The sequence below is a fragment of the Lemur catta genome, chromosome 1, assembly GCF_020740605.2.
Source record: "Lemur catta isolate mLemCat1 chromosome 1, mLemCat1.pri, whole genome shotgun sequence".
NCBI lineage: Eukaryota > Metazoa > Chordata > Mammalia > Primates > Lemuridae > Lemur > Lemur catta.
In genome coordinates, this window is record NC_059128.1 from 219,442,012 (window position 1) to 219,465,277 (window position 23,266).

General features: G+C 37.7%; 2 protein-coding genes across 5 annotated transcripts in view; one reads left to right on the forward strand and one right to left on the reverse strand.

The window, feature by feature from the left end:
• FBXO45 (F-box protein 45) lies at window positions 1–16,711 on the reverse strand. The gene is made up of 3 exons (XM_045540029.1): window positions 16,067–16,711; window positions 8,807–9,163; window positions 1–4,212 (listed from the first exon to the last, which is right to left on the reverse strand). Exons 1-3 carry the CDS (start codon window positions 16,376–16,378, stop codon window positions 4,027–4,029), a joined length of 855 nt encoding a protein of 284 aa, XP_045395985.1. The 5' UTR covers window positions 16,379–16,711; the 3' UTR covers window positions 1–4,026.
• WDR53 (WD repeat domain 53) overlaps window positions 16,697–23,266 on the forward strand; it is an 11,584-nt gene continuing 5,014 nt past the window's right edge. Inside the window, exons 1-2 of one of the 4 annotated variants that reach the window (XM_045540026.1) lie at window positions 16,697–16,858; window positions 21,808–22,303. In XM_045540026.1, coding sequence (XP_045395982.1) covers window positions 21,824–22,303 — 480 coding nt within the window. In that variant the 5' untranslated portion in view covers window positions 16,697–16,858; window positions 21,808–21,823. Of the gene's footprint in view, window positions 16,859–21,807; window positions 22,329–23,266 lie in introns of those variants that run through there. The other 3 variants (XM_045540025.1, XM_045540027.1, XM_045540028.1) reach the window with 3 other exon arrangements.

Here is a 23,266-nt window from a genome sequence, read left to right on the forward strand (position 1 = left end):
TTAATGTTTGTTTTAACTTTTTATTAAGAAACTAAGGCAAAACAACAGAATTCCAAAAAATTAAAATACAGAATTCTAATTTTAATTCTAAACAAATATAAAATCTACACCAAGAACTAAAAATCGAAGTTTACCAACATTTATGAAAAAGGGGAATGGCTAAAATGCATTCACAGTAATTATTTCTTCCTTACTAGCCTCAGATATGCATTCCTTTCCTTCCTGCTTCACTTGGAATAGGACATAAAAAAACTTTCTCATCTATCTTTTGCTACTAGCGTCTACAACTTCAGATGAGTTTTTGTCTTCCTACATACTTCTTTCTTTGTTCCATCAGCAAATATGTAAGCACCTGCCTACTGGGCTTAAATGATATGGGCACAAAGATGAGTCCATCAGAGATTCTGTCCTAGTTTAGGGAAGACAAGACACCAATAAATAATCAATAAATATAAATAATTTCATATAAAGTAATACAGCATGAGTTAACTACAGATAAACCATAAAACTAGGGAAATATCAAGGAAGGAGAGATTACATTCAGAGAAATTGAGAAATGTTTTATGAGAACAGCATTTGGGTTGGGTACGGACTGTTTCTTCTCAATAAAGGCTTCAAAGTAGTCCTGTCTATCACACTCTCAATTCAGATGGTCGTACTTTCTGGAAAGTAATCTTTTCAGCACTAATCTTTAAAAGTCCTTAAGTTTCTATCTCTTCAAATTGTTCATTTATTTAAGTGATAAAAAAATATTAATATTACAATCTATTATAAACAGTAGTTTGGGGACTTAATAATTAATTATAATAGTTTCTATGTGGTTTAGGGCTGTTATTTTTTAAACTCTCCAGTCAAATCATTTCTAAAAGGCAAAAGATGCCTAATCATTGAGCCATGATTTCAAATATTTAACTGGGTAAATCCTACTTGCCTTATCTAATCTGTATCTAAACTTACATGAATGAGGGAGATGAAATAAATGGCTTAACGTTCAAAAGTCAAATAATGAATAACTAATGGCAACTATGAAATGATATGTATTAACCACAGAATTCCTTGTATGAAAAGATTTAATGAATTATGAGCCATTGACCATTACAGACTTTAAGCCTTAAAAGTTCTTTCCTATGTAAAACCAGGTAATTAAAACAGCCTATCTCAATTATGACAGAAGACCATAGTATGAATAAGTGTAATAGTGATGTTTGCTTCCACATCTGCATGCTTCATTAAAGAATCAAAGAAAGTGCTCCCAGTTTCCCAAGTCAACAAAGCACATTCAATTACATATTTTTTTCCTGATCATAGTTTCAGCTGAAATACAACACTACTTGGCCTTTTAATAGCACTTTTCACCCATAGCACAGATATTTTCCCATTATTTTCTCCTTTACCCTCAATATCCTTGTGAGGTAGTGAAGGAAGGGAGCAAAGATTTTTTTCTATTTTGCAGATGAGAAAACTCAAGGTAAATTTTAGATCAATGATTCTCAACCTTGGCAGCATATTGAAATCATCAGAAAGTTTTAAAAAATCCCTATGGCCAGGTCATATCCTAGATCAACATCAGAATCTTAGCATATGGAACCCAAGTATCCATATTTTTTAAAGCACTCCAAAAGTGACTCCAAAGTACAGACAAGGTTGAGAAACAATGGTTTAGATGATTTATACTTAATCTTCAGGTGCAACTGTCTTCTACCTAAATGCTCTCTCAGCACCAATGAAAAGGAGATTCCATTTCCTTGAACGTTGTAGCAGTTTAATATTCTGTAGAGCTATTGGTCTCTAGTAACAAATGTATGTATCAGCTTAAAAATGAAGGCTCTTCATTCCTCAGATGCTCACGCTAACTATGAACCTCCATCTTATATAATGTGCAAATGGGACATTAGGGAATTTAAATCTTTGAGACAGAATGGCTTGTTAAATATTTAGTCAATTATTTGATTCTAGGTCCAATATGCAATAACCATGTGTTTCTGTTTTGATTCAACACCTTCAAAACTTTGCTACAAATGAATGTTTACTAATAAGACAAAACTCTCAGCAAAAGCTCTTGGAATTGGCCATATCGCAACTGGAAAAAGAAACAAGTACTTAAATTGTATCACTTTCTAACTAGTCCATTATCATTCTGAACCAATTCTCTTCTTTAATCAAATTTTAAACCTTGCCAAATTGAATTGCTCTGCACCAAGAAAATCAATTTCTATACCAGCTATATTCTCTAATACATTTAACATATTAATTTCACTCTGTACAAGGTTTCTTCTTGACATGGTATCAAAAAGAATCTTTAACAGATTTCAACTTTTCAAGCAACATACCAAATACACAACAAATACTTATAAAACTTTGAGGTGGCAACAATAAATCTTTGTTCTATGGCTGAAATCCCCTGCATCATAGGAGTACTGACAATCTTAACTCTCAAGGAGCAACCCAAGAACCCCAGCCAGCTGCTTGCTCTCCCTAATTTTATTGGATTTAAAACAAAATATACATAGAGCAATAACCCCAAAAGTACAAATATTTCACTTGCCCTCATCAATTCTTATGTATCTAAAACCATACAATTTATACTTTCATACAGAAAGATGTTTGTTTCTCTTCTAACAAAAGAAAATCTCAGCTCATGTGTGTTGGATTATTAATTCAAAAGTTTTAGTGAAGAGAAATAAGATTTATAAGTCAAAATAGGAATGAATTTTAAACTTTTCCACAATGAAACCTTCAAAACATTGCCAACCTGCAGTTTTCAGCACAAGGTGTTATATATTTCAAGTCCCATGGGGGCAATTAGCTATAGTGAGATTAAGAATATTCTTAACCTGTTTCAGGTGGGTAAGTAAACATTTTCTTTATAGCCCCAAAAAAGAGTTTGAGGCTTAGATTGTTGCATGATGTAAACAATATTAAATTAAAATTTTTTTAATAATATCTACAGCATTATAAAGTTACAAAATAAAAGGATCATTAAATCAATTCTTTTTTTCCTAGAGTCTATGACTAATAGGTTTCATATTTGAGGCCTGTAAGAGCAGGGTCCTGTGTTATGAGACACTTTCTCAGAAGACCAAAAAATAAAACTAGATACCAAAAAAGACGCACATTACTATTATGTTTAGATCATCCTTACTGACATATGTGTGATTAGAAATAGACTTGCCTCTTTCCTCAATCTTTAGCCAGGAGATTGAGGGATCTTTACTATAATTTTGATCGTAAAAAAATAAAACAAAAAACCCAACAGATCGTAATAGCAATGGGAACTGTAAGCCAAAACTAACACAAAATGAGCCAATACAACACACCTCCTCTTAAAATTCTCTTCTCTGTAAGTTACCCAACTGTCCCCAAAAGTGATTTTTGTACCATGTAGTGGTTTTTGAGAGATTGAACTAGAACAAAGCAACCTCTTTGTCCTTTTTTTTTTTTTACAGTTTTTTTTACACACATATTGTATATACAACTTTTAAAATAGCTGCACAATTTTATATCTCACTTTTAGAGAAGTGCCGTCCAGGCAGACCATGCTTCTCAATATATTAAAAATATTAAATAAAACCCAACCAGTTTCATACTTTTCTAATTAATAGTCAAGCTGGCTGGAAAAAAGGACTGGAGAAAGAACAGGCAGTTGTAAGATGGGACCAATCTTTCTTCACAAACACACTACTTAAAAATCTTGCTATTTCCTTATCTTATCCCTTTTACAGCATCTCTAAAATCTCACCTTTAAAGTTGGAAATAACACATTGCTAACTTAGAGACAAAATCTGTTGCAACATGCATATGTCAACTGCCCACTCAACCAACTGCAACCCTGAGGATTTTTCTGGCCCGGTAGAAAGAGGAAACACTAAGATAATCTCTGCTGTAGAGTTGCTTCTCCAGTTTACAATTTCATGTGTTTTTCAGGATGTTTCCGGGACATGCACGTATGACACTGTCACTTCATGGTTCTACTTTCCATAAGCAGATCTTTCCTCCACTCAGTCTTTCATCCCAAGAAAGCCACTGTCATCCATCCAAAGGTTTTCCAAGGTAAACCAAAGTCACTTCTGTGTTGCCATATACAGCAGACACTGCTGGATATAAGCAGACCTTCGGAAGTCCTCTAAAGGCAACCCCCAGGAATTCATATCCACGTTCAAAAGCTAAAGTCTTGTCTTCCATGTCCAAGATGACTCGAATTCTTTCTCCTATCTGCAAATAGACATTAAAAGGTTAGAAGAAAATCCACTAAGGGCATAGCTAGAAGAAACATGACACAAATCAAGAAGTTGAAAATATTAATAAGAACATGTATCCTACAAGTTATCTAGAAAATTCAAAAGGGAACTTTCTGGTCAGGGAGAAACATCTGTAATGAAGAACATACATCAGTCTCATCACAATGCTTATTTTGATAGTTTTTTTTAAGATTTACATGGGATCTACATTTAATTACTAACAATTTAACAAATTAAATGGAATAGTATTCAGTCATAAAAAGAAATGAAATTTTGATATATGCTACAACAGGGATGGACCTTGAAAATATTATGCTAAGTAAAATAAGCCAGACACAAAAAATAAATATTGTATGATTCCGTTTACATGAGGTAACTATAATAGTAAAATATATGAGAGACAGAAGTAAAATAGAGGTTACCAGGGGTGGGGAATGAGGGAAATGGGGAGTTATTGTTTAATGAGTACAAAGTTTATGTTGCGGATGAGGAAAAAGTTTTGGGTGTAGATAGTGGTGATGGTTATACAATATTGTGAATGTATTTAATGCCACTTAATTGTATACTTACAAATGGTTAAATAATAAATATGCATGTTTTACCACAATAAAAACAAAATCACTGTAATAAAACAATTACATAGTTTTAAAAGTGTACAAAGCAGTTCCACATACAATGTGGAACTTATATCATCATGAATAGTCAAATCTGGCTATAGATTCTAAAGATGCAGAACAGGCTTATAAGTCAGTTTGTGGGCCACTGGTTTGAAACACCTGATTGTCATAAAAAAAAACTGTGGCATTGGCTGGGTGCAAGAGTTCACGCCTGTAATTCTAGCATGTTGGAAGGCTGAGGTGGGAGGATTGCTTGAGGGTAGGAGTTGGACACCAGCCTGTGCAACACAGCCAGATCCCATCTCTACAAAAAATATTAAAAGTAGCCAGGTGTGATAGCAAGTACCTGATGTCCTAGCTACTCAGAAGGCTGAGGAGGGGATCACTTGAGCCCAAGAGTTTGAGATTACAGTGAGCTATGAGCATGCCACTATACTCCAGCCTAAGTGACAGAGCAAGACCCTGTCTCAAAACAGAACAAAAAAAGCAGCACTGATTGTTAAACTAAACTGATGAACTGGAAGCACAATATATCTAGTTCTTTTCCCATTTGGAAAAGTAAGAAAAGAAATAAAATAAGGATGTTTCATCTTTATAGTTTGCATGTATAAAAGGATGTCTTTATATATATACATATATAAAAAATTACACACACACATATACACACACTTGGAGGCAGAAAGTTGTACCAAAAATCAAAATGTAATACTTTCTCATTATGATAATCCCTGCTGTTGTCATTTACTTTCCTTCATTGTATTTCCTATCACCAATAACTGCCAACACATCTGCTTTTTCCCTCCCTTTGCCCAACTCACAGATTAACCCACAACCATTTTATGGACTTAAAAAACCTCCAAATCATCACTACCACCACTGCTACCAACAAAAACATGAACAACAGCAACAAAACATAAATGAGAAGCTAATATTTTGTTGTATATTTGTTTTGTGTTTTATTTGTATTATCCCATTTAATAATGCTCACATCAATCCTAGAAATTATCCCTATGTATAGAAGATGAAACTAAATCAGAACTATTCCTGGTGAAATTTGGAAGTTTGCTTCACCTTTGAGCATATAGCATATAAAAGCACAGGGAGCAAAAAGCAGAAATCTTACTAGCTTTAGGTGTCAGAGGGCAAAACTTGGAGATGGCAGAGAAACTAGAAACTTAGAGGAACTCCAGAAGCAACAGAAAGGATGAGCCCCAAAATCTGAGAATAAACTGCCCAAATGCTTGTGTGACCACTATATCAAAAAGGCACAGGGAAACCCCCAGGTAACCAGGCTGAAAAAGCAGCAAAGCTGGAAAACTGACAAAGACATTAGCTGCTGCACCCCACAGGGAAGACAGAGCTTATACTTTGAGTCCAGGGAAGTTAAGTGCATACTAAAACAAGAAAACCTATACTCTTCAGAATAAAGTAGTTTCTAGAGAAACAAAACACTCCAGAGTTGCTACTACGTATTATTTACATGTCTAGTTTACACTTAAAAAAATTACTAAATCTGAAAAGAAGCAGGAAAGTATGATTCATACTCAGGGAAAAAAAAAAAAGCAGTCAACAGAAGCTGACTCCAAGTAGGTCTAGATACTGGATTTGGCAAAGAATTCAAAGCAACTATTAAAAATATGTCCAAAGAATTAAAGAAAAAATAGTATTTATGAGTCAATAGGAATCTCAATAGAGAAAAGGAAACTACAAAAAAGAACCAAATGAAAATCCTAGAGCTAAAGAGTACAATAAGCAAAATTCATTAGCCCACCTCAATAGCAGAGTTCATAGCAGAAGAATCTATGAACTTGAAGATACAGCAATAGAAACTATCTAACCCAAAGAATAGAGAGAAACAGGTTGGAAAATAAAAGAACATAGCTTCAGAGGCACAGAGGCAAGGACAATATCAAGCAGTCCAACAATTACATTAAATATGAATGAACTAAACACTCAAAAGGCAGAGACTGTAACATTGGGTTAGATAAAAAGCAAGACCCAACCATACGCTGTCTAGGAGACCCACTTTAAATACAAAGACCTACTGAAAATCAAAGGTACTTTGCAATAGTAAGTAAGCTAAGAAAACTGGAGTGGCTATATTAACCAGACAAAACAGACTTCAAGATAAGAAATATTACTAGGGTTAAAGAAGGTCACATCATAATGATAAAAGAATTAATCAGGTAGAAAGATATAATAATTAGAAATGTATATGCACCTAATAATGGAGCTCCAAAATATATAAAGCAAAAACTGACAGAACTGAAAGAAGAAACATACAAATTAGCAAGCACAGTTGGAGATTTCAATACTCCTCTCAGCAAATGACAGAAGGAATAGAAAGAAAAATCAGTAACTATATAGAAGACTTGAACACTACCAACCAACTTCACCTGTCATTTACAGAATATTTCATCCAACAAAAGAATTTACATTCTTTTCAAGCACACATGGAACACTCAAGACAGACCACACGCTGGGGATAAAATAAGTCAATACATTTAAAAAGACTGAAACTATATAGAGTATGTTCTCTGAAAAAACAATGACTTAACGACTTTCACTACAAAATAATCACAAGGGTGGTGACAGGACTTTCTCCTCAATGATTATTATTATTATTTTTTTTTGAGACAGAGTCTCGCTCTGTCACCCTGGCCAGAGTGCCGTGGCGTCAGCCTAGCTCACAGCAACCTCAAACTCCTGGGCTCAAGCAATCCTTCTGCCTCACCCTCCCGAGTAGCTGGGACTACAGGTATATGCCACCATGCCCGGCTATATATATTTTTAGATGTCCATATAACTTCTTTCTATTTTTAGTAGAGACGGGGTCTCACTCTTGCTCAGGCTGGTCTCGAACTCCTGACCTCAAGTGATCCACCACCTCGGCCTCCCAGAGTGCCAGGATTACAGGCGTGAGCCACCGCGCCCGGCCTCCTCAATGATTATTAAGACCAGACATCCTTCTTCTTTAGGGTATTTGCAGAGCCTAAAAGGACTGTGAGGAAAGGATTCTATGAAAGAAAATCATTCCAGATTTTATACTTCATAAAATGGGATATATATTTTTAGTTCCACTTTCATATGTCTGACTTTAGGTCATTATTGAGGCTACAGCTTTCAAGCCACATGTGGCTCTGAAATATGTAATCTATAGTTCTTTAAGACTTCTAATTTCTTATCAGATTATTGTGTATTACACTCTGCCAAGTCTATGGTAATAATATGGCTTTTACAAATAGGAACTATATCACAGCTTCTGTGGCTGTCAAAAAAAGAAAAAAGAAACTATAATTTTGACTCTAGAATCAAATGAATATGGCTTAAGATTAAGATGAAAAAATAAAAAATGCAGCAGTTTGCCCGAAACTTGTCTGTCTCTACAGGTATCATTAATGCCTCCAGGAGCTTTGACTCCACAGATTAATAATTAGCAGAGGGTGAGTATGAATATGCAAGCATACAGGTGCATTTGTCGGGTTAGTTGCCTAAAAAAAGGTTTGAATGTGCTATGACATAGGAAAGATGACAATCTAGAACATGAGTTGGCAAATTACAGCCCCTGGACCAAATGTGTCCTGCAGCCCATAAATAAGATCTTATTGGAACACAGCCATGTTCATTCATTTACATATCATCTATGACTGTTTTTGTGCTATCACAAGAGTTGAAAGTTGTGACAGAGCCCATATGGACTGCAAAGCCTAAAATATTCACTATCTGGCCCTGTACAGAAAAAGTTTGCCAACCCTTGATCTAGAGGAAAGATGGATTGCTCAAGCTCGAATATGTATTAGGAAACAAATATTGAGACACACCATTTATACCATTTATTTTAAAATTACCAAAAGAAACTAGAAAGCTGCTATGTAAAAATTTGTAAATTTGAAACAAATTAAGGCATGATTTGACAAAGGCCCACACCTAAGAAAATACCCAGTTTCTCACCTGATATTTTGGTGCATTGTTGCACTGTGGAAAACTGCCATTGACTTCCCCATTATGTAGTAGATTATTGTCCACCAGATTCCAGCCCCAGCTCTGGTCATCACTGCCCAGCAATGCCACATATCCTTGGCACTGCATGGGGGCCCGTTTCGTGGCAATTCCAATCACTGCCACAGTGCCCAGGGGGCCCTCCCACCACACTTCCCATGCATGGCGGCCCTCACTGAAACCAATCTTGGTCCTTGCACCATCAGTACTCTGAGCGATGGGGTTTCGATGTAAAGTAAAGCCATTCTTCTTAATGTATACATTCCTGGAGCAGTCATTAGTGCTGAAGGCATGTTGGAAAGCACGTATCTGAAAAGATGAGAAACAGACCAAAGAAATACAAATTTTATTTTTCTTAAATATTAAAAGGTACCCAAACTTCAAGTTATAGGTCTTTAAATAATGAAGTTATATATTTTTAAATAACACAAGTCTTTTTAAATAATGGCTAAATTTTGGGATGCCAAACTAACACAATAAATTATATAACATTAAAAATCACTGCCAACTGTTTCATCACTGACCAAAATTCTAAATTATAGTATAATTTCTCCAAATAGACTTCTTAAACCATCAAAAGATATATACAAGATTCAATCCAAAGAGCACGATTTAAAAAAAAAATCATAAAGATATACACAAGAATCCTTAGAGATTATACTGAAATGTTTATGGATAAAATAATGATACCTGGGAATTGCTTTGAAATATTGCTTTGAAGTGGGAGAGTGTGCAGTGTAAATATGAAATCAGACTGGCTGTGAATAATCATTGGAAAAGCTTGGCAATAGGTATAGGGAAGTTCATCACACTATATTCTCTACTTTTGTTTACATTTGATATTTTTATATCAAAAAGAGATGTACGGTTTTCATATTGCCAATGCTGTGATCAAAAAAGAATATTTTATGTAAAATAGAGACCTTAGTCATAACAGCTCTAAAGTTTATGAAAACTTTAAGTAACCACAAACTACCTTAGATCTTCAGCATACTTGCTCAGTACTACTCATACACTAAAACATCACAACTCTCATTTACCAAATCAAATAATCCCCTAGAATTTATAGGGATAGTCATGAGAGCAGACACCAATAAGACAGGTTAGTTGACCCTTAAGTAAATATAAGTTTTTTAAGTTTCTAAAATAAAGACAGCATGAAAATAGCTTTTCTGTACAAGTAATAACAATTTCTCATATTTTAATAATTTAAAACTTTCTTTTTTAAATCCCTACTTTACTTTATTCAAACTATCCCAAAGCAGTAGAAGACTGGGACTTTAGTTAACCTGAGAATTCAGCTCTGGAGTATAGAATGTCAGTATTAGAAAGGCCCTGAAAGGTCACCCAGACCAACTCAGGGATATCAACAGCTAGTTAGTGCAAGAGCCCCAAAGAGAAGTCAGGTATCCAGTCCCCTCATCACCTGTTTATTTACCATTAGCCAATACTTTACTGTTTCATTGTTGTACTTCAGAGCAGAGATTTAAAAAAAAAAAATCACTTGTTTCAGCTATCCCATGTATTTATAAGGAGTATCTATAAGGAGGCTGTAAAATTAAGTAGTCCTAAATTTTTTCCTATTTGCTCCTATTATATATAACACACTTTAAGGCACCTAAAAGATCAGAACATAAGACTAAATGCGGCAGAGACAGATATGGTAGCTCATGCCTGTAATTCCAGCACTTTAGGATGCTGAGGCAAGAGAATCGCTTGAGGCCAGGAGTTCAAGACCAGCCTGGGCAACATAGAGAGATTCTGTATCTACCAAAAAAAAAAAAAAAAAAAATTAGCTTGGCATGGTAGCACATGCCTATAATCCTAGCTACTTGGGAGGCTGAGGTGGGAGGATCATTCATGCTTAGGAGTTCAAAGCTACAGTGGGCTATGATCATTCCACTGCACTTAGCCTGGGCAACAGACCAAGACCTCATCTCAAAAAAAAAAGGATAAATCGGGGAGAAAAATGTACTCAAAATATTAAGTATTGCCTAAATAACTCAAGAGAATATCAATTCATTATAAAATATTTAATTAATACTTTCCTATTCCTATTCTGCAATTCTTATAAATTGCAGTTATTTTTCTCTCTGTCACAGTGACACTATTGACAACCTCTTCCTTAAACTTCTATGACATCTTCCTATTTCCCTGGACTGATCCTCTATTATATTCTTCCTTAGTGACCACCCTTCCTCTGCCGTCTGCAAAATTTTCCAAAGTTGTTTGCCCTCTACCTGAATTCTTTCCAGATTTGTCTTTCTAAAATAGCATCTGTATCACATCTCATCCCAGTTCAATAACCTTTGATAGTTCCATACTTAGTACCACATGTCAATTGCAAATTCTTCTGCCTTGCTTTCAAAGCCTTCCAGACCTGATGCTTCCTATTTCCCTTTCTACTTTGATGCTGTTTTCTTTGTCTGTAGTATCATTATCTGCTTTCCTCCTCCCATATATCCTCTAAGACCACATCCAAGAAGCTATTCTTTCTTTTTGAGACAGGGTCTCACTCTGTTGTCCGGGCTAGAGTGCAGCGGCATCATCACAGCTCACTGCAACCTCAAACTCATGGATTCAAGCAATCCTCCTGCCTCAGCCTCTAGCAGCTCGGACTACAGGTGTATGCCACCACACATGGCTTTATTTATTCATTTATTTGGTAGAGACAGAGTCTTGCTATGTTGCTTAGGCTGGTCTTGAATTCCTGGCTCAAGCAATCCTTCTGCCTCGGCCTCCCAAAGTGCTGGGATTACAGGCATGAGCCACTGTGCCTGGCCCCATGAAGCTATTCTGAAGCCATTCAATCCCCCTTATTTCTTTCTCCTGAATTCCTATCCACCATTGTCTATACCACATAACACCTAATCCCGTAGATCTTATTTTCTACCCCATCTTTAACCACCTGATTTTAGTAAAAAAAATCTTGAAAAAAAAAAAACCTAGTTAATCTAAATTGATCAAACCTCTACAGGAAATATGGAGGACAGAAGAACATGCTAAGCAACACCATGGGAATGAAATCAGCAAAATTCAGGCTAATAAACAATCTGGTTTCTTCAACAAATAAGCTGCAGAGGTGGGAGGTGGGGGAGAAAGCAAATGAATCTGTAGACTAACATAGCCTTAAGAAACACATCACCCTTTGCCACGGTAACCTTATACATATCTTGATTAAATAAAATGCAAATCAAAAAAGTAACATTTGACTGGGCACAGTGGCTCATGCTTATAATCCTAGCACTCTGGGAGGCCGAGGCGTGAGGATCGCTTGAGGTCAGGAGTTTGAGACCAGCCTGAGCAAGAGTTAGACCCATCTCTACTAAAAATAGAAAGAAAATAGCCAGGCAACTAAAAATAGAAACAAAAAATTAGCCTGAGGATCGAGGATTGCCTGAGCCCAGGAGTTCGAGGTTGCTGTGAGCTAGGCTGAAGCCACAGCACTCACTCTAGCCTGGGCAACAAAGTGAGACTCTGAGACTCCAATTTGAACACTGCATTTTTGATATCAAGGAATTATTGTTAATTTCTTTTTAGATGTGATAATGGTATCGTGATTATGTTGTGTCCTTATTTTTTTATAGACAGATACTGAAAAATACAGGTGAAATGGGAAAATAAATACCAAATCAATAAATTAAAACAATCTATAGTTTCTGTCTCACAGTCTAATGCACAACCTGAATTTTATTTTATAGTCAACCATGTTAAGATCTAGCTTAGCAGGAGTCGGGGGGACAAGCGCAATATATGTAACCTAAACTTTTGTACCCCTATAATAAGCTGAAATTAAAAAAAAAAAGATCTAGCTTAAGATTTCAGTCTGAAATTTAGAGAATTAGAGTTAGATGCCAAGTATGACTGGAATAATTAATGCTATTTGGTGGCATATAAAACATGAACTTTTAAAAAAGAAAGCTCTTAAATAGATTGACTAACTCCAAACACTTTTCAGTTTTATGCTATTCCAGACCTGTTCCCATTCTTCTCTATTACCCAGACTCCTTGGAAATTGACTCCTCCATCTTCCTCATCTGACTCACCCAGTCAGCTGTCCACCTATGTAGACTTGTTCTCTACAACAGTGCTCCTAGCCATCCCCTTCTCTCCTCTACACACCTATTCAGGTCTTAAGCAAGCATCTCTAGTATAGGGACTCACTAAAACCTGCCCTCTTCAAATTCATCTAATTGCCTATTCTTTTTAAAGCACGGCTTTTGTCACTCCCCTATTCAAACTTCCATAGTTTCTAACTGCGGAACACAGCCCAAACTGTAGACTAAAGGCTGTATTTCAAGCCCCTCCCCAATATACTTAGCTCTAGCTTAACTTTACAATCATATTTCCCACGACTTCCTTTCATTCAATCTAACTAAACTATTTTATATCTTTAGCCTAGACCTCTCCTCTAAGTTCTAACCTCTAACAGCTGCTGACCTGAAATCTCTCCTAAGTCTCATTAACACTGTAAATTCTACTCTACCAAAACTGAACTCACTGCCATTCCTCCAAAATCTAGTTCAAGTGATCTCTCTATTATGTGAGCCCAATACCTAGGAGTCATCCTTAGCACCTCCCTCTTCCTCACCCCTATTTCAAATCTATTGCCAAGTTCTGCAGATTTTACTTCCCAATTTCTCTCCATATTCTCTACTACCTACTTCCTAATTGATCTACCATACTTCTAAGGTCCCCCTCCAACCTGTTCTTCATACTGAGGTCAGAAATAATCTCTTAAAAATGCAAAATAAGCATATCTCCAATACACATGCCCCTAAATCCCTCTTGCTTACAATTCAAAATGGCTTTCCTATAGTTTGGCCCCAGTCCACTTCTCCCTTCTTATCTCAAACAGGCATTACCTTTGCTCTTTGCGTTTCAGCCACACTGACATAGTTTCTGTCCCTCATACTCTCAAGGTTCCCTCCTGGAAAGCTGTTCTCTCTTCCATTGACTTATTTATCCTTACCATTCCAGTCTTAGTTCATGCATCATTTCCTCTGAGAAAGCCTTCCCTGACCACCCTACCTAGGTCAAATCCTCCATTACTGACACTCAAGGCACCAACAATCTCTCCTTTATACTATTTACCAGATGCAGTTTTATATGTGAGTGATTATTTGCTTAATATTCATTCCCCCCACTAGACTGTAAGCTCCATAAGGCAAGGCAGCCCTGAAAGTGTGTGTCTGTTTTATTTGTCATTGCATCTGCAAAACTGAGCATAGTCCCTGGCACTCATTTTTTTTTTAAATAAAAATATATGTTACACAAACCTTTTACTTTCCTCTTGTTCTTCAGTTCAGAGTACTTCCTCTTCCTAAAATATTTAAATCTTCCTCATCTTTAAAATTCAGCACAAACACAACCTCAACCTTCCCCAATCCTCCACTCAACTTATAAATTTCTCTCTTCACTGAACTTCTAGTATACTTTTTTATGTTTCTAACAGTAAGGAGAAAATTCTACCATGTATTACAGTTGTGTCTACATACTTTTTTCTCCTCTACTAGATTGACGACTTCTCTACCAGACTATCTGATGCCTTTTGAATTAATTTTTTATCCTCAAGATAATCAAGAAAAGTCCTGCAATATCTTAATGAATGTGCTTAGTACAAGTCTACAATACCTACAGTGAACACAGTAGAACGGCAAAGTGTTAAAAACTTAAGAAGGCAAAAATATCTCTGGAAGGATACAAAATAAATAGTAACACAGGTTGCCTCCATGGAGGGGAACGGGTGGCTGGGGGAAAAGGGCAAAAGGAAGACATTTTCCTTAATATCATTTTGCTTCTATTGAAGCTTGACTCACACAGACATATTACCTATTACACATTATTATACGAATCTTGATTCGTGAACGGTTCTATTACAATTACAAAAAAAGTCTTAAATACTTAAAAACAATAAACTTTATGGAAAAATAAAAACTAAATAAAACTTATAAAACCTACACATTTATCAGGCAAATTAGGACAAAACTGCAATATTGTGCACTCATCTATATAAATTACCAGTATCCACTGAGCATCTACCATGTACAATAGTCCTAGTAAATTAATGTTATTTCACTTAATAGAAAAACTTGATATCTTACATATTTCATAGCAATGTTCCTTATCTTGTTAAACTGAAAACTTTTTTATTATAGAAGAATAAATTTTTCATCTATTTCACACAAAAAAATTTTTACTTCTTATTCTTCCCACCTCATTGGTAATCTAGCATTCAAAACGAATGTTTTCCCTTTTTCAGTTACTAATGTATTTTTTATGTTTACTACACTCCAGTCAGACCTCATTTTCTCTTATATATGCTCTTGGCCACTGCTGTACCAAACAGCTATCAGCCATCTAACTGAACCCAAGACCAATGTCCTTTGGATGACCTGGAGAATCCTTGCAGCCCTACCACAACCTGTTACTTGACATTTTTATTTTGTATATGAAGATGGCAGAAATTGCACCAGAATCTAGAAGAAAAAAAGGAAGCAGCAAAACTGGAATCAACATATGAGATAACAAATGGAAGAGAAGAGATACACCATCAAGGTAGAACTATGAAAAAGTTATCAAGAAGTAGCCAAAATTGTAGCACAAGGCAGTATTACGATGGTTAAGCGGTGCTGATGGGAGAATTCTGTATTAAAAGCCTGTATCTTGAAAGTTAGCAGGATGCCTAGTACCAATTCACTTGTAAGCCTTAAATACAGTGAAGAAAACTAAAGAGAACTTGGGCGAAAATAAAGATAAAATGGTTATAAATTAGCGCTTGGAAAATGTAAGATGTGGTGTGAAAGCAAATATCTTAAAAACTAAGCCCATATTAAGTCAGCCGAGATAATCTAATAAAGTCTATTTGGAGGCCAGGGAGAAAAATAGGATGAGAGCATTAAATGGTAATGGTGGTCTGTCTTTAAGAGGAAAGACTGTCAAAAGTAGAATGAGTGATGGAAACCAGTGATGGGAAATCATCTAGTCTTTTAAAAAGTGGATCACGGAAGTGGGGTGGGTTAAGAAACAGAACTTCAATCCAAAGAAAAGAGGATCTTTATGTTCGAGGGAGGTGAGGAAGGTATTGACGGTAACCGTGGAAAGGCGGGAGGATGAGGTGAGACGTTTCACTCAGAAGCTTAGATGAGAAGCACAGAGAATAGCGCCGAGGACCAGGACTCGGGGCAGCGGCGTGGCCCGGGGCTCCCTCACCTTGGCCTTGTAGCTGGGCAGGTTGCAGAGGATGTCCGTGCGCAGAGCCTCTTCTGCCAGGCTGCGGGCGCACAGGCTCCGCCACACCTCGCTGTTCTCATCGCCGTGCAGGCAGCGGTACCAGTGCTTGCACACCAGGGCGCAGCTCCGCAGCTCGGACAGCTCCAGGTAGGAGAACACCAACTCCAGCACCCGGCTGGGCAGCCGGCCCCCGGCCCCCGCGGACCCAGAGCCCGCGCCCGCGCCCGCGCCGCCGCCGCTACAGCCAGCGCCGCCCGAGGCTCCCCCAGCCCCCGGGGCCGGCGCCGCCATCACCTCACCAGCCGGCCCGAGGGCCGCCGCCGCCACCGCTTCCCCCCGTCTCTGCTCTGAAGGCCAAGCCTCGCCTAGCGAACGGAGCAGCTCGCTCACCGCCCCTTTCAGTGCCAACCGCCGGCGCCTTCACCACTCCCGCCCCTGCCCGGGGGCGTTCGCCGCGCGCCCCGCCTCACTGAGGGCAGACGCACCGGCCGCACGGGCGTCCTCCGCCCCTCCCCCGCGGCTCAGCGCGGGCGCCGGAACCGCCCGACTCCTCCGGCCTCTCCGCGGCCCGCCCGTGGCTCCGCCATGCGGGTTGAGGGCACGAAGCAAAGGCGCACGCCCAGCTCGCTCGCGGTTCCTCTCGGCCCCGGATGTGACTGTTTGGCTGAGGCGCCTGGCGCCTTACGCTCGATACGATTGGGCGCCCACGGGTGAGGTCATCACCAGGCGCCCAGGAGGGGAGCGGGAAGCTCAGGTATGAGGCTGGCGTCGGTGGGTTTGGGGCTTCGCTCCAGTGCCTTTTCCTCTTTGTGGTCTAGTGGCCTCGCGTCTGTTGTCCTGGGCCCCTTCTATGAAGTTTCCTTGTGTCAGTTAGGTCCTTGCTTCAGGCTCAAACTTAACGCATGAAACTTTCCTCTGCTAGTCAATTCCTAGTTCCTCCACCTTCCGCTTGAATTGGATCCTTTTTTTTTCCTTTGGGTCTTCTTTTCCTGGTCAGGCCTCGTTCTTCCTAACTGTGCTTATCAGAACGTTTATTCCAGTGTGCATTCGGAAAGTAAGGTGGCTACATTTAACAAACTCCGCCTCCCCCCCCCCCCAACGAACGTTTGGATAACCTTAACGTGCCATTTGAGTGCTAATTATGTGCTACATTCTTTCGGACATTATGTGGTCTTTTCCAGGTCCACCACTTAGTAGACAGATTAAGGTAATGTGTTTTAATTCAATTAAACATTCCAATAGGGAAAATTAAGTGGGGGTTAGACTTACAGTTTCTTGGAAGGGAAAGAATTAGCATTATTTGGTCATACTACGTTTCCTAAGTGGCCCAAAAGGTTTCCTGAGAGCCTTTAAAGAACACTTAGTAAAAGAATAATAACCATATGAATCACAATGGGAGTCAGGCACTACACTAAGTCTATTACGCTGTGTGTGTGTGTGTGTGTTTTTTTTTTTTTACTCCCTCTGCCCTCCTACACAGGTTTTTATATGCGTAATTCTCAAAACACCTCTAAGGGGTAAGTAATTATTACAATAATAGGGTTCAGAGACTCCCTTACTCAACATTAGTGTCTTGCAACCTTTATGTAGTAAGAATTCTTTCCTGAAGCTTCTCACTGTGAACCATTGCTTGGTCTCTAGTAAAAACAGAAGAACAGCAGCTACCTTCCCTACTCTCTGATATGGTGTTTGATTATTACTTGCCCAACGCTTCTTCCCAGATGTCTTTTGCACCGAGCTCAGTAACCCTAATTCTTTTCATTCTTACCAATGCCAACACCACGTGCCTTCAATCATTTTGGTGGCTATCTGGCTTCTCTAAGACCAACTTTAGAAAACCCAAACCTGTGAAGAAAAGTTGACCTATACTGATTATGGTGATGGTGACTGTCTCTAAGATTATATTTCTTGAATATTGGACCAAGTTTTGTCTGAAAATACAGTTTTATTTCTTCTAAATATTCAAGGCTAAGTAGAGTTGATCCATCTGAGAAGGGGGGGTAAACAACCAGACAGAATGAATAGCTTGAAAGGCACAGAGCAAGGAAAGGACATTGAGGTATGACTGGAGCAAAGTGTTGAGAGTAGAGATCATTCAGTTATTAAAGACTTTGGCCTTTGTCCTATCTGTCACGGTATGGGTGAGGAAAAGCCTTTGAAGGATCCAATGAGATAATTCTGGTGCTAATCTAGTCCAGTCATTGAGGTGACTTTCTGTGGCAGACTATCCCCCAACTGGCCCAAGTAGAATTTCAAAGTAGGAAAAGATTACCTTTATCAATCCCTCGTTTTCTTTTTACAAATCTTTCACCTGCTCATCACCCTCCCCACCAGGCCACTTCCCCGTTTTCAGTACTCTCATTCTGCCCTGTGGTTGTTCAGAACTGCAAACTCTGGCACTCCAGATGCTCTCAAAATGCCCTACCCTTGTCTTCAAAACAGTGTTGCATGAAAAAAAAAAAAATTACTCCACCTTTCTCCCTCACCCACTCCATGATCTCATTGGGTGTTAGAAGGAAGGAATCTATTATCTAATTAAAGTAATTCACGGTAGATATGATTAATGGCTGTGCTTGACCTTTTAGGCAACTATATCAGAAAAGAGAAGCTTCTTGACTTGACACAAATGTGGGGATAGTGGCACTTAACCTATTTCTGCTAGGCTTTCTAGTCCCAATAATAGAAAAAGAAGAAACAGTGGCTTGCCAACTCATTTCTGAAGAACTGTTTTGGTTTAACTCGAATTTAACTACATTTTTTCCCACTGCCCTTCTACCACACTAGTCTGATTGTTTAACTTTTTCATGGTGGTCTTTGAGTGTTTTTCAAATAATAACAGATAATTTTATAGACTTATAGATTTTATAGACTAAACAAATGATTTTGGAGGCTCTAGTTGAATGTAGTTGATCAATACTCTTCATGATAAATGTTGATAGGCTAAAATTAATACCTCAGTGTATGGATTTCTGGGGCTTTCCCAATTCTCCTTTTCTTAACATTCTCAGTAATAGGTCTTTATTTTTATTTTTCTGACTAGATAGGTGGCTGGGCATGGTGGCTCACATCTGTAATCTCAATACTTTGGGGAGGCCGAGGCGAGAGGATCGCTTGAAGCCAGTAGTTCAAGACCACCCTAGGCAAAATTGCAAGACTTGTCTCGACAAAAAGAAAAATTACCCTGACCAGCCTGAGCAACACAGGGATACCTTGTCACTATAAAAAAAATAGAAAACTCAGGCTGAGGTGGTGGTACACCCCTGTAGTCTCAGCTACTTGGGATGCTGAGGCAGGAGGATAGCTGGAGCCCAGGAGTTGGAGGTTGCAGTGCCACTGCATCATTATAGCTGGGCAACAGAGCAAGACCTTGTCTCAAAAAAAAAAAAAAGAAGAAGAAGAAAGAATTTGATCTCAGAAGAGCTAAGATACAGGATAAAAGAGGGAATGCTAAGTAAATAGTTAAAAAATAACTAAATAAAAGTGATTCATCTTAGCAAAATCAAAATTCTAACTCAGGAAAGAGTGATCAACACCAACATTAATAACAGTTAAACAAAATTATTTGTAACTTAAATTGCATTTTCAATACCTAATTCAAATTTCATATTTTAAGTCAAGGCAGCATCTTTATCATATAATAATTACATATTACAGTTCTAAGCCTAAATAATATTAATACCTTTTGTTTGAAATCTTGGTTTACCTGGAACTCTTGGCAAGAGTCTTTGATAATGTCAGAAAATTATTTAACTGCTGCTATTTCAGTACTTGTCAGCAAAAATCAAACCACCAGAGCTCCTTGTCTACCTCCCTCTGAGTCATTTCCTCTCCAAGCCTCTCCTTTAAATCTTATTTGTTTCAGTATCTAGTTAATTAGTTTCCTCTGTATGCTAATTGAGTGCTTCTACTGAAATAAAAAAAAGTTTTATTTTTGTCTTATTCTCATTTTGTCATCTTAATGAAAATTGCTATATCTGATTCTGTGACTGTGTTACTGTTACCTTGATTACTAATAGATCACTGGTTTTTTGCAGTCTTATTAGTTATTTTGTGTCTGTGTGTCTGGAAGTGAGAGGAAATAAGCTTTGTATTGGGAATGGAAACTTTATTTTAAATGATTTTTCCTAACAGTGTTAACAAAAATTATCTCTGTACCTTTGAAATAAATTGAGGTATCTTCTCTGATAATAGTAAAGCAACTCCGGCAGTTTTACACTCAGTAAATTTTCCCTTGGCTTATAAAATGAAAAAATTAAATTTGTCCAGATAGATTTGTTTGCATCCTTTTGCTGTATAATTGCGCTGATTTCCTTTTTTGCATTGACCAGTAGGCAGGTAAGGCAGGGTAGTATTTTGTGGCAATTCTAGTCTCTATATCTGGGATTCCTAGGGATCAGAAATCTAAATTTTGCACATATGTACTACTGTTGTATAAGTGCAGGTAGGTAATATGATTGAACATATGTAAGTACATTTAAAAGCAGTATAATGACTTATCAGCTTTTAGTCATTTCCTGTACTTTCAAAGAAAACAAGTAAAAATGTTGTCCAGTAGAGTCGTTAGAAAAGGGTCTTCATTATTTAAAGATTCGGGATCCCTTTATATGGGATCCCATGTACAAATCCTATGAGCCAAGTGACCCTGGGCAAGTTATTTAAAATTTCTGAGACTTGGTTTTATTATCTGTAAAATAGAGTAATACCAGTCAGAAGGGTTGTTTTGAGAATAAAATTAGGTAATCTGTTTAAGTCTCTTGTGGTAAGACCCAAAAGTCTGCATTTTTAACCAGTTCCCCAGATGATTATTTGTGTAATATAGATTCTAAATTCTAGCACATATTGGAATCACCTGGAGGACTTGTTAAAACACATTGCCGGGCCCAAACCCAAGAGTTCCCAATTCAGTAGGTTAAGGGTGGGATCTGACAATTTTTATAATAATTCTAACAGGTTGTTAGGTGATGCTGATGCTGCTACTCTGGGAACCACACTTTGAGACCCTGCTGCAGTATATGTCGTGCCACTTTGACCAGCCTGATAAAAATAGAAAAAGTAGTAATAGAAAAAGTAGAAAAATAGAAAAAATAGTAAAAGTAGTAGAAAAGTAGTAATAGAAAAGTAGTAATAGAAAAGTAGAACATTTATTGAGCATTCATTATGTATCAGGCACCATTATGTGTGCTTTACATATATTATCATTTAATCCTCCAGTGATCCTATAAAATGGGTGTTGTTATTATCCCCATTTTATAGAGAAGAAAAGTGAATCATGGAGAAGGTCAGTAATTTGCCCAAAGTCACCCAGCTGATACCACCCTGCAGGGTCTGGCTACAGAGCTCACTTTCAAAAACATGCAGATAGGAGGTATAACCTGATGATTGTCCCACCCTCTCTTTAAAAGAATTTTTCCTAATTTAAAATAAGCATATTTCATGTTTATTCTTATGTGGATCTCATGTCAAAGACTGGAGGACCAGACTTACCTGGGTCCCTGATGGCAAGAGAAGCCTTTATATACATGTGCCACCAGTATACCACAACCTTGTGTTCATCTAGGCTTTTGTAGACTTGATCTTTAAATGACTTTTTTTTTGATTGATTGAGTTTTTAAAGATATCTTTTAAAAATATTTAAGTGAAATATTGCTTATTACATTTGTCTCCTGCTGTCAAGGTTTTGTATAAAATATGAGATTATTGTTTTTTCCCTCCCTTCATAGAGTCTTCTTGGCCATTATGGCAGTCAAGTGGACTGGTGGACATTCTTCTTCTGTTCTCTGCCTGAGTGGAAGTAAAGAAGGGCTAGTGGCTTCTGGAGCAGAGGGTGGAGATCTCACAGCTTGGGGTGAAGATGGGACTCCATTAGGACACGTGCAGTTCCAAGGGGCTGATGATGTTACCAGTGTCTTATTTTCTCCCTCCTGCCCCACCAGGCTCTATGCCTCACATGGAGAAGCTATTAGCATACTGGATGTTAGGTCCCTCAAAGGTTCCCTGGACCATTTTCATGTGAATGAAGAAGAAATCAATTGTCTTTCATTGAATGAAACTGAGAACCTGCTGGCTTCTGCTGATGACTCCGGGGCAATCAAGATCCTAGACTTGGAAAATAAGAAAGTTAGCAGATCCCTGAAGAGACATTCCAATATCTGTTCCTCTGTAGGTTTTCGACCTCAGAGGCCTCAGAGCCTGGTGTCATGTGGATTGGATATGCAGGTGATGCCTTGCAGAGGGTACTTGGGTAATTTCTAAATGGAATTTGCTAACAAAATCAAATTATTCATCACACTAAATATATCTTTGTATTTTCTATTCTCTACTAACATGTCTTAACGATTTATGAACCATAAGCCTTACTTCTACATTTAATCCTAGCCTGACAAAACCTAGAAGATTTTATTCATAGAGTAATTATTAATCCTTTAGTCTTCCTTTCTCTACACTTTAATACATTCCTAAAACCTGAGAATTCAAATATTTGATTCTAAACATCTATTTAAACAAAGGGGAGTGCTAAAGGCACAGTCCATCCACCTCTCTACAAAATCTATTTGAAACAAAAAAAAAGGTGGAGGGACTAGGTCTACTTTTACTTTAAAGTTCTGGGGTACATTAGTTGAAATATTGTGTATTGGTGACCAGGATCAGGGCATTGTATTCAATGCTGAGTTTTGAAAGGAACATCACAAATTATCCCAAATCCAGAGGAAGACTATCAGGAGGGAAGATATATCTAGAAACCTTATTATTTGGGAAACTGGAGGTTTTTAATTCTTAGTTTTCATGAGGGGAAAAAATAAAATATAGTGGTCTAAATAGCAGAAGTCATGGGGAAGCAGATTTTGGTTTAATAAAAGTTTTCAAATAACTTGACCTTTCCCATAGTGAGATGTGCTTCCTTTTAGGGGAATAAATCTCATCACTAGGGTGAGAATAATTATGATTTCTGTCTGTTGAGTGCTTAGTACTTGCCAGTGCTTTACATATATTAGTTTTAATTCTAATTATACCCTCCTAAATATTCCTTTTTTATAAATAGGACACTGAGATTCAAATTAAGTGTCCCCATAGCTGCCTGACTTGGATTCAAACACCAATCTCTCCAGTGCCAAAGGCTGTTTTTCATCTGTGACAACAGAGATATTCAAGCAGAATATCATTAATAATGTAGTAGAAGTT